Raw genomic sequence first — 12,049 nt, 5'->3', positions numbered from 1 at the left:
TGGTGCTTAAATTGTCCTCTCTTCAGTCAGTGGAGTTTATTCAGGTTGGCTCATACAACCTTCTGACACGACTTCATTAGGTCTTGATATCTTCCTTGGTTTCTGGCATGACATAATTTTCCAGGTTCTTCCTACATATTTCCTCATCATGTATTTCCTTATCTAATAATGAGCTCAGCCATTTCCCAAAGAGCGTTGATTCCTTTTCATGAATTCGTTCACATGAATTCCTTTTCATGTGAAAGAATATTTAGAGACTGCAATGTGGTGCTAAGGAAACTCTTTGCTACCAGATTGTCATTGTTGTTACCAGATTGCGATTGTTTCAAGGATTTTTCAGTGGAAAGAGCTGAGAAATGTTCAGTTTGAGATAAAATTCTTCACACAGAAAGACTGGTACAGTATTTGACCTATGAGTTAGAGTACTGTTGGGATGCCTGCATCCTATATAATCTATAAAATAAACCAACTATCTTAATTCCTGCCTTTGCCTGTCAGTTACCCATTTTTGTTTTGCTTTGGTTTTAGGTTTGATGTTTCCTTCTGTTTTGTATGTAAATATTTTGAGATAATTTATATACATATGAGTAAGTGTAGTGATATTACTTAACTTTCTGTGGTGATAGAAATCAGAAAGTGGTTGGCTGGGTTGTAGTAAGTGGCTGAGGAAATTTTTTGGCATGCTAGAAATCTTATCTCTAACCATCTGTCACCAGCTAGCATATTATACTTAAAGAAAGATACTGCTGATTCTCTCTCTTGCTGTCTAACTCTATTTGTCAAAAAAAAAAAAAAGATACTGCTGGTAAAGTAAAGATCCTGTTTCAGGGACAGAAAAAAGGCACACAGCAGTCCCCCCTTTCCCTTGGTTTCAGTTGCCTGCTAAACTTTCTTTCTTTCTTTTCTTTTTTTTCTTTTTTTTTTTTTTTTGACAGGCGGAGTTAGTAAGAGAGAGAAAGGTCTTCCTTTTTCCGTTGGTTTACCCCCCAGTGGCCGCTGCGGCCGGCGCTACGCCGATCCGAAGCCAGGAGCCAGGTGCTTCCTCCTGGTCTCCCATGCGGGTGCAGGGCCCAAGGACTTGGGCCATCCTCCACTGCACTCCTGGGCCACAGCAGAGAGCTGGACTGGAAGAGGAGCAACCGGGACAGACTCCGGTGCCCCGACCGGGACTAGAACCTGGGGTGCCAGTGCTGCAGGCGGAGGATTAGCCTAGTGAGCCGCAGCGCCAGCTAAACTTTCTGATATAAAGAATTCTTAAGTTTTAAATTCCAAGCCTTTCTGAATAGTTTATGAAATTATTTGCCCTTCAGCTCCTTCCTGATAGGAATCATCCTTTTGACCAGTGTATCCATGCTGTATACATTGCCTGCTCGGTAGTCACTTGGGAAGTGTCTCAGTTATTAGATTGACTGTTGGCAGTTTCTTAACATTTGTGTTTAGTAATCCTTATTTTGATAAAGGAACTGAAGTACCAGACTAGCAATATTGGCAATTTTGAAATGCCAAAAAGAAGCTGTATAATGTTTCCTTTCCAAGAGTAGAGAATGTCTAGCCCATGTGCTGTCATAAGGTCTGTGAAATCATTTGGTTTGGCCCTAACAATGCAACCACAGGCAGGACTCAAAATTCAGTAAAATCTATAGCAGGCTAATTTTTTAAGTTGATAATTTTATGTGGCCTGCAAATGATGTTAATAATATTCAGTGTCCCTGCATAGAAAAAAAAGGTTCTCTATCTCTGCTTTATGTGAAGTTCTCAATAGGGGAAGAAAAAAATGGCATGGTAAGGTTGCTAAATCCACAGTAAGTACAAATCTAGGAAATTGTGACTAAAGAAAAAGAAACTTGCACTGGTTTTGCTCTCACACCTCAAACCACAAAAATCCACAGTGCATGATAAGTGCTTAGGATGGAAAAGGCATTGAGTTTGTGGATAGAAGATATGAATAGAAAACACGTTCCAATTGATAGCAGTGGGTTGTGCTAGGAATTATTGGAGTTTGCATCAAGACTTCAGCAAGGTGTCCCATGAAGTTAGGTAGGTAGAAGGATTTAAGAATAGCTTTTGAATGAAAACTTTGAAAATTACTGTAGAGGCTGAAAAAGCTGCTGTTACATTCTGGTAGAGTTGAAGCTGATTAATGAGAAAGGATGCTGTCCAAAGCAAGTTTTTTATTGGGATAAAAAACAAGCTCTGCTAGAAATGCCCAGTTGAACCTGCATTCATAGAAGTGTGCTGTAGGAGCTATGAAAGTCAGGTATATTGTACAGAGTGACAGACCCATGCACTCTGAAAAATAAAAATCATCTACCTAAGTTGTGGCAGCATAATTAAAAAGCATGGATAATAGCTGTGTTTTTATGGAATGGCTCCACCAGTGCTTCATCCTAGAAGTGGAAAATACTTGGGAAAGGAAGGGTTGGAATTTAAAGTCCTGTTAATGATAAGACAGTGCACCTGGCCATCCTGAATCTCTGTGCTATAAAAATGCCAAAGTTTTATTTTTGCCTCCAGATACAACCTCTTTGCTCCAGCCCCTTGACTGAAGCATTGCTTGGTTTATTAAGGCCGTAACATACCTGCCTGGTACTTGATCACATTCAGTCAGCAATTGATGCAGACTCTACTCTGCATGAAATGCTGTGCTGGAAATCCTTCACTATGGCTGAAAGAGTAACACTGATCAGAGCTGAAATGGGAGAATTAAACTGTAAATGCCTGCTGGAGGAACTTAAAGTTTCAAATGATTTTAAAGGGTTCTGGGAGAGGTTAGGAAAGGCTTTCATGTAGCAAGACAGGCTTACCAAGATTACCCGCTACACCACAGCATGGCCACACAGCTCAGTCTTATTATGTAGGCTTTTTTTTTTTTTAAAGATTTATTTTATTTATTTGAAAGGCAAAGTTAGAGAAAGAGAGATCTTCCATCTGATGGTAAACTTCCCAGATGGCCTCAACAGCTGGGGCTGGGCCATGCCAAATCCAAGAGCTAGGAGCTTCATCTCCGTTTCCCCATGGGTGCAGGGGCCAAAGCAGTGGGGCCATCTTCTGCTGCTTTTCCAGGTCCATTAGCCGGGAGCTGGATCAGAAGTAGAGCAGCCAGGACTCAAACCTCTGCCCTATGGGATGTTGCTATTTAAGGTGGCAGCTTTACTTGCTATGCCACAAAGCTGGTTCCATTGTGTAGGTATTATATCATCTCACATCATCACAAGAAAAGTGAGCACAGTACAATAAGATATTTTGAGAGACCACATTTACATAACTTTTTTAATATAAGGTAAACAAATTTCTTGTTTCGTGTATATGCACATAACTTATTACAGTATAGTTATAATTGTCTTACTAGTTCATTTCTTACTGTGCCTAATTATTAAACTTTCTCATAAGTATGTCTGTAGGAAAAACTAGTACATATAGGGTTCAGGGTTCCCATGGGGAGTCTTGGCGCATATCCAGTACAGATAAAGGGGGATCATAAGAAAGTAGGTAATTTTTAAAGAGTTCAGTGAAATTCTGAAGTATAATATTCTTAGAGTTGAAATTTGGACATAATTTTCTGTCTTCAAATATATCAAACTCAGTTCTAAAGAATGGCAGGTTGATTTATAAGAAATTTTGTTTTTAGTGATCAACAATTTGTTGCAAACTTAGCAAAGTTTGTCTCACCAAACACTTTTAAGTAAGTTTTTCATTTGAATTTTTTTACATCTGTTTTTAATGACTAATTCTCCCATTTTTGTATTTAGGGCAACAGAGAAGTTTGCTGATTGCCAAACAAAGCGTGCCACGCCTACCACATGCATTGTTGATTATTCTCCTGTGTATTTTGTCAACATTGAAGTCTGGGTAGAAGCTGAGAATGCCCTTGGGAAGGTTTCATCAAATCATATTAATTTTGATCCTGTAGATAAAGGTAGTTATAAATTTGGGAGTTTATTGGGTTATACAGTGGTTTATAAATTAGTTTTCAGATTATAATTATTTAGAAACAAGCATTTAATTATCTTAGTGATATTTACAAAACCAGTATGTTAACAATACTAAATATAACTTAGAAAAATATCCGTAATCCAAATACACTCATAGCTGTTTTCACTTTGTTACCTTCTGATACTTGCCAAGTTCTCAAACATTTTACACCATTGCAGTCACAGTATACCTGTTCTGTGTTTATTCTTTTCGATAGTTTTTGATATAGCCTGAATAATTATTGCTGTTTGAAACCTGAACCTGAAAAGGTTAACAAATGTGTACTGCTCTCAAAAATACTGAAGTTTCTTCAGAAATCTTACCTTTCCATTACATAGTACAGCATAGCATCACTTTGAGAGAATGTAGTTCATTTGGTAAGGATAAATAAAGAAATATGTATATGCAGTTGTAAAAGTGAAACATGATAAACGTTAGGATTTATTTTATTCTTCAGTGAAGCCCAGTCCACCACGCAATTTATCAGTGAGCAATTCAGAGGAACTGTCCAGTATCTTAAAGTTATCATGGATCAATCCGAATATTAAGAGTGTAATAAGACTGAAATATAACATTCAGTATCGGATCAAAGATGCCTCAACTTGGAACCAGGTAAGTTGAAGGTTACTGTTTATTCAGATCTTCCTTGCAGCCCTCTGTCATGCTTTTGGTTATGTGAAATATTTTGCTTGACATCTCTTTTTGGGTCTTTGGGTCAAGCGAGGGCAAACAAGAGGACATCTGGATGGAACATAACAGCTTTACCATATTCAGACCCTTTTTAAGTAAACCATGGAAGTGATCTAGGTTTATAGAACAACATTTTGATGGGAGGTGAAAGGAATACAAGTAATAAGCAAATTAAGAAAGTAGAGGAGTAAAAATAAAGAGATAAGAATAAGGCAAAACATGTTTAGTCTGCAGGCCAAATTCAGCCTGCCACCTGTTTTTGTAAATTGTTTAATTGGAGGACAGCCACAGTCTTTTGCTTACATATTTCTGTTTTTGTCCTACAGTGACAAAGTTGAGTAGTTATAACAGAGACCTTGTGGCCCAAAAGCCTAAAATATTTACCGTCCTGCCCTTTATAGAAAGTTTGCCAACCCTTGGTAGTGGAGATTGATGGGGATTAACTTCTAAGACTGGAAAGAAAAAAGGATAGTTTACCCAAAGGTGGTGATGTCAGCAAAAGAAGTACTTGGAGCTTTTGAAAAGACCATCACCATAGTGTCAAGCTACTCATATTGTCCTTTGTTGTGATTCCATTTGTCACCAACAGTATGTTTTGCTTTTGTTGTTGTTGTTGCTCTTTTAGCCATATTGAGTTTGTATGTACATTGAGCCTACAGCCTTACTGCCTCTGTTCTCCAGTCCACTTATCTAAAAGGCTCAGAATATAATCAGAAGAAATGATAAAATTAGATTAATGCTTCATGTTGTACAGAGAGGAGATATACATGAAGTTCATTAAAATATTTTTAATATCTTAATTTAGAGGTATCAAACCTGGACATTTGTTTTGTACCAATATTAAAATCTCACTGATCTCATCTCAAATTCTACTGATCTCAGTTCTCAATAGAAATAACCAGAGTTTTATTATTGTTTGTAATTAATCTCTTTTTTCCTGAAACCCAGGTTTATCTACTAGGATAGCTTTTGTTTTTCTTGATTGAGCTGGATTTCTTCCTTTTGACTGTCAGGATCTACACTCCATTGTACTCATGTCATGGCATTTACATGTGGGTTCCTACGCTATTCTGTTTCCTAAGGAGTTTGGTTAATGGGCAGAGAGGGCTTGGCAGGACAGAGAACGAATAGAAATGAGATCAGCATGTTTACTTCCCCAGCTTCCTCTGTAGGGCTGGTTCTGTGTCTCAGTTTAAGGTCAGTGCTCCTATCCCAGCAGCCCTCTCTGTCAGACCCTCTTCATTCAGGTTCCATTGCCTCCTCTCATCCCTTTGGGCTTAGGGGTGGTAACAGCTACAGGCCCCAGAGTACTGACTTACCTATCCAAGGATTCCCTACCCTGTCTATATTCCCTTTATTAAGTTCTCCCAATTTCTAGGTGGAGTGTGCCATCTGTTTCCTGCTGAGTTGTTGAGTGTGATAGGCCCAGTGGAAGAAATAAAATTTGAAAGGAAGAATAATAGATGTTTCTGTACTTCTCAGTCTTTGTAACATTAGTGGTTTCTGGATTGTATTTATTCTTCAGAGGTTGTGTTTAATTTACTAGTATTGTTTCATTAAGTTGTTTTCTAAAATCTTACATAATACAGAAGCCCTTATTTACTGGGCTTTTTGGTCTAGTTGATTTACTCTGTTTTCAGATTCCCCCTGAAGATACATCAACTACCAGATCTTCATTCACTGTCCAGGACCTTCAGCCTTTTACAGAGTATGTATTTAGGATGCGCTGTATGAAGGAAGATGGTAAAGGATTCTGGAGTGACTGGAGTGAAGAAGCAAGTGGGATCACGTATGAAGATAGTAAGTGAATAAATACAAAATTATTTTGAAATTCTTCCTGTCAGTTGTGTCTGGTTTAAGAATGTAGACCTTGCTGCCAATGTTGTGACGTAGTGGGTAAAGCCGTTGCTTGCAGTGCCGGCTTCCCATTTGGGCACAGATTTGTTTCCCAGCTGCTCTACTTCTGATCCAGTTGCCTGCTAATGCTCCTGGGAAAAGCAGTGAAAGATGTTGCAAGTGCTTGGGCCCCTGCAAATCACATGGGAGACCTGGAAGAAGCTCCTGGCTCCTGGCTCCGACGTGGCCCAGCCCTGGCTGTTGCAGCCATCTGAGGAGTGAACCAGCAGATGGAAGATCTCTCTGTCTGTACCTCTCTGTAACCCTGACTTTCAAATAAATAACTAAATCGTTAAAAGAAAAAATAGAGAGACTTTATTGTTTCTTATTTGGTCATTTTATTCGAACTAGTATTTACACTCAATTTTTAAGTACATCAGGATATAAAATTCGGAGTAGTCATTGGGCACAGCTATCAGATGCTGCTTGGGACATCAGCATTCCCTGTAAGAGTGCTTGGATTCAAGTCTTAGATTCAAGTGCTTGGATTCAAACTTAGATTCAAGGTTTGTTTGTTTTTTTTTGTTTGTTTGTTTGTTTGTTTGTTTTTTGACAGGCAGAGTGGACAGTGAGAGAGACAGAGAGAAAGGTCTTCCTTTGCCATTGGTTCACACTCCAATGGCCGCTGCGGCCGGTGCACCACGCTGATCCGAAGGCAGGAGCCAAGCACTTGGGCCATCCTCCACTTCACTCCCTGGCCACAGCAGAGAGCTGGCCTGGAAGTGGGGCACCTGGAACAGAACCCGGCGCCCTGACCGGGACTAGAACCCGGCGCCCTGACCGGGACTAGAACCCGGTGTGCCAGTGCCACAGGCGGAGGATTAGCCTATTGAGCCGCGGCGCCAGCTAAGTCCAACTTCTTATTCTAGCTTCCTGCTGATGTGCAAAATTGGTGGCTTGCAGGTGTTAGCTCAAGTACTTAAAACCCCTGCCGTCATGTGGGAGGCCCAGATTGATTTCTGGGCTCATACCTTTATCCTGGCCCACTCTTGATAGGCATTTGTGGCTAGTCTCTTTCTCTATCTCTACCTTTCAAATAAAATGAAAGCAGAAAAGATGTAAAATTTGAGACTCATTGTATATAGTGGAAGTCTATTGGATAGCTAATTAAATTATCATGGAATGGTGTCTTAGATACCATGAGAAATCCATTGACCTAACTGTTAATAAGACTAGGGCATTTTATTTAAGGGGAGCAATCCAATGATAGCCCCAACTAGAGAGTCATCTCTTAAATCATTAAACATCACACAACCTAGCAAAATATGCCTTAGTCTATCATTAGCAAAAAGATAACTTGTATTATATCAAAAAGGCTTGATAAACACTGGAAAAGAATTGATAGTAGAATTTTGGTTAGTTGATTTATTTTCATTATCCTTTTTTCAAAGAGATGACATAAAGCATACAGTATAGAATATAAAAGACAGGAAAGGGTATAAGTCTAATGTAACATTCCCTCCCCAAAGCAACTAATGTTACTAGTTTCTTGTTTAGCCATCAAGACATAGTCCTGTAGCATATGAATTTTTCATTTTGAATATTTTCCTATCACAGTCTTACCTTGCAAATGTCAGATAGCAGCTGTGGCTTTAAACTCTCCCCCATCCCTTCAATTCCAGTTCTACTAGAGGTTTCAGTCATGTGAGTTGAGAGTATAAAAGACAGAAAAGTACTGTTCTCTTCTGTAAATTTTCTCCATCTCAAAAATGCCAGGGAGAAAAGTCATCCTGCTATTGCTAGTTTGGGGCCCTCTACTAGTTTCCTTTTGGGTTTGGGAAAATTCATGAAATACTTTCAGATGTGGGTAAAATGTAGTTGTTAATACCAGTGTATGTTTTTCTAGGGGAAGAGTACTTAGTCATTATCAAAGGAGATCTCTTTTCTTTTTCATTTCTTCAACTTAGTGAATGAGGCTTCTAGGTTCTCTTGATGGTAGGAAGTATTTCTGGTCTATAAAATTTTCTATATAACTTGTATTCTTTAGTTTGTTAGGTACTACTTGGTGCTCTTGTACATATCCATGTGAACTGTCAGTACCAGCAGCTTCTTCCTCAGCCTTCCTGGTTTGCTTGTCCTCTTTGCTCTGCACTTGCCTTCTGAAAATCAATGCATCATTCCTGAGATTTATTCAGATTTTTTCTTATTCTGTTGAAATCCATGCCTGTAATTACACTTAGAAGAATTTTGAAAGATCCATTAATGTAGAGATTTTATTTTATTTTATTTTAAAGATTATTTATTTGAAAGTCAGTTACCAGAGAGAGAAAAGGCAGAGAGAGAGAGAGAGGTCTTCCATCCTATGGTTCACTCCCCAATTGGCTGCAATCAGCTGTGCTGATCTGAAGCCCGGAGCTTCTTCCAGGTTTCCCACGTGGGTGCAGGGGCCCAAGGACTTGGGCCATCCTCTACTGCTTTCCCAGGCCATAGCAGAAAGCTGGATTGGAAGTGGAGGAGCCGGGTCTTGAACTGGTGCCCATATGGAATGTTGGTGCTTCAGGCTAGGGCATTAACCCACTGTGCCAAAGTGCCAGCCCCCATGTAGGGATTTTAAAACCTATTTACTGATATTTGACGTATATTATGTCATTCCAATATAAAGTAATAAACTTTGTTTACCAATTTTTTCTTAAGATTTGTTTATTCAAAAGGCAGAGTTACAGAGAGGCAAAAGCAGAGAGAAACACCCTCCATCTGCTAGTTCACTCCCCAAATGGCCACAACAGCCACAACTGGTCTGATCCGAAGCTGGGAGCTTCCTCCAGGTCTCCCACATGGGTGCAGGGGCCCAAGGACTTGGGCCATCTTCCACTGCTTTCCCAGGCCATAGCAGAGAACCAGGACTGAACCGGTGCCTATTTGGGATGCTGGCACTGCAGGTGGTGGCTTTACCCACTACACCATGTCACTGGCTCCCCAAATTTGTTTTATATTCCTTTTTTGAAAAGGTAGATCAACAGAGAAGGAAGCAAAGACAGTGTCCATCCACTAGTTCACTCCCCAAATGGCTCTAATGGCCCAGGCTGGGCTATGCCGAAGCCAGGAGCCAAGAACTCCATCTGAGGGCTGAGGCTGTGGCTTAGTGGGTAAAGCCACTGCCTGCAGTGTTGACATCCCATATGGATGACGGTTCAACTCCTGGCTGCTCCATTTTTTTAAGATTTATTTATTTGAAAGAGTTACAGAGAGAGGTAGAACCAGAGAGAGAGAGAGGTCTTTCATCTGCTGGTTCACTCCCCAAATGACCTCAATGGTCAGAGCTGAGCTGATCCAAAGCCAAGAACCAGGAGCTTCTTCCAGGTTTCCTACACCGGTGCAGGGGCCCAAGGACTTGGACCATCTTCTGCTTTCCCAGGCCATAGCAGAGAGCGGGATCTGAAGTGGAGCAGCCAGGACTCGAACCAGTACCCATATGGGATGCTGGCACTGCAGGCTGCAGCCTTGACCCACTGCACCGGCCCCTGCTCTACTTCTGATCCAGCTCCCTGTTAATGTGCCTGGGAAAGCAGTGGAAGATGTCCTAAATCCTAGGGTCCCTGCACCCATGTGGGAGACCCAGAAGAAGCTTTTGATTCCTGGCTTCAGATCAAACAGCTCCAGCTGTTGTGACCATCTAGGAAGTGAACCAGTGGATGCAAGACATCATTGTCTCTGCCTCTGCCTCAGTGTAACTCTGCCTTTCAGGTAAATAAATAAATCTTTAAAATATAAAAGAACTCCATCTGCATCTCCCATGTGGGTGCAGGGGCCCAAGTACTTCGGCTATCTTCTTCTACTTTCCCAGGCATATTAGTAGGGAGGTGGATCAGAAGCAGAGCAGCCGGGACTTGAGCCATTGCTCCAGTGTGGGATGCCATTGTCGTAGGCAAAGGCTTTCTCCACTGCACCATAATGCCAGTCCCCCCAACCCCATATATATAAATATATATATATATTTATATATATTTATATATATATATATATATTTGAAAGGCAGAGTTAGAGGCAGAGAGATCTTCCATCAAATGGTTCACTCCCCAAATGGCCGCAATGGCTAGGCTGATCCAAAGACTGGAGCTTCTTCTGGGTCTCCCACGTAGGTGCAGGAGCCCAAACAGTTGGGCCATCTTCTACTAGACTGTAGCAGAGAGATCGATGGGAAGTAGAGCAGCTGGGTCTTGAACTGGTATGAAAGGCTTTTATTTATTTGAAAGCTCCCATCCACTGGTTCACTCCCCAAATGACCACAGCAACCAGGGCTGGGCTAGACTGAAGTCAGGAGCTTCTTCCGGGTCTCCCACATGGGTGCAGGGGCCCAATCACTTGGAGCATCTTCTATTGCTTTCCCAGGTGCATTAGCAGGGAGGCAGATTGGAAGTAGAATAGCTGAGTCTCGAACTGTCACCCATATAGGATGCCATCAATAAAGGTTACCTGCTATACCACCACAACACTGACCCACAATATATTATTTATATGTGTTTGGAGGGTTTAAGCTTATATTTAAATATTATTAAAATGTTATTTTTAGCGATAAGTAGTACCCATTTTTATTTTATCACGAATGAAAACATTTAAGTTTGTCTTAAAAAAAATCAAGTAGTGTCAAGTGATTTTTCAGAATATAAGATGATTTGCATTATTTGGTACTCAACAAAATTAAAATGGATTTGAATAAAATCTAGGTGAAGTGTTGATCGTTAAGAGACAATTATAGATGACGAAACACGTAAGAGGATAGGAAAGCTGGGAAGACTGCTGCCCGTACATGAGGAAACTTAGATACGTGCACGAGTACAGAGCAGCACCCAAACAGAACGTGCAGTTACAAGATAGTGAAAAAATAATAAATAGCTGTGCTTCTTGGCTACTGGTTGAGATGCTAGTGCTTAGGTACATTTGTACCTTTATGTGAAATTTTGAGCTTGAAAAATCTCCATTATAGTCTAAGTCATCACGCATCACTGTGCCTAAAGGAGGACCCAGAGCTATATTGTTCTGGGATGAGAAAACACTGTTACAAAGATTAGACACACTATGTAATTGAAGGGCAAGGATACTAACAGCAAGGTAAGAGAGGATTTTATTTTACTGTTAAAATTTAAGCTTTTTGGCCAGTGCCACGGCTCAATAGGCTAATCCTCTGCCTGTGGCACCGTCACCCCAAGTTCTAGTCCCGGTTGGGGCGCCAGATTCTGTCCCAGTTGCTCTTCTTCCTGTCCAGCTCTCTACTGTGGCCCAGGAAGGCAGTGGAGGATGGCCCAAGTCCTTGGGCCCTGCACCCGCGTGGGAGACCAGGAGAAGCACCTGGCTCCTGGCTTTGGATTAGCGCGTTGCGCTGGCTGCAGCGCGCTGGCCTCAGTGCGCTGGCCTCAGTGGCCTTTGTGGGGGTGAACCAACGGCAAAGGAAGACCTTTCTCTCTGTCTCTCTCACTATCTACTCTGCCTGTCAAAAAAATAAATAATAGTAATAAACATCTGAAAATAAAAAGCTTAAATTTTATGTGTTTTA

The 12,049-nt window shown here is 40.8% G+C and overlaps 1 protein-coding gene across 4 annotated transcripts in view; it reads left to right on the top strand.

Annotated features, from left to right (window-relative positions):
- The window catches only part of IL6ST (interleukin 6 cytokine family signal transducer), a 56,471-nt gene that overhangs the window by 24,705 nt on the left and 19,717 nt on the right, over positions 1-12,049 (top strand). For 2 of the 4 annotated variants that reach the window (XM_008262226.4, XM_017344725.3), the window contains 3 exons: positions 3,750-3,916; positions 4,430-4,584; positions 6,303-6,462. In XM_008262226.4, coding sequence (XP_008260448.2) covers positions 3,750-3,916; positions 4,430-4,584; positions 6,303-6,462 — 482 coding nt within the window. Of the gene's footprint in view, positions 1-3,749; positions 3,917-4,429; positions 4,585-6,302; positions 6,463-6,634; positions 6,864-7,114; position 12,049 lie in introns of those variants that run through there. The other 2 variants (XM_051853447.2, XM_017344727.3) reach the window with 2 other exon arrangements.

Source organism: Oryctolagus cuniculus, chromosome 14 (genome assembly GCF_964237555.1).
Source record: "Oryctolagus cuniculus chromosome 14, mOryCun1.1, whole genome shotgun sequence".
NCBI lineage: Eukaryota > Metazoa > Chordata > Mammalia > Lagomorpha > Leporidae > Oryctolagus > Oryctolagus cuniculus.
Note: the sequence above shows the minus strand (reverse complement) of the source record. Positions and strands in the feature narration are given on the sequence as shown.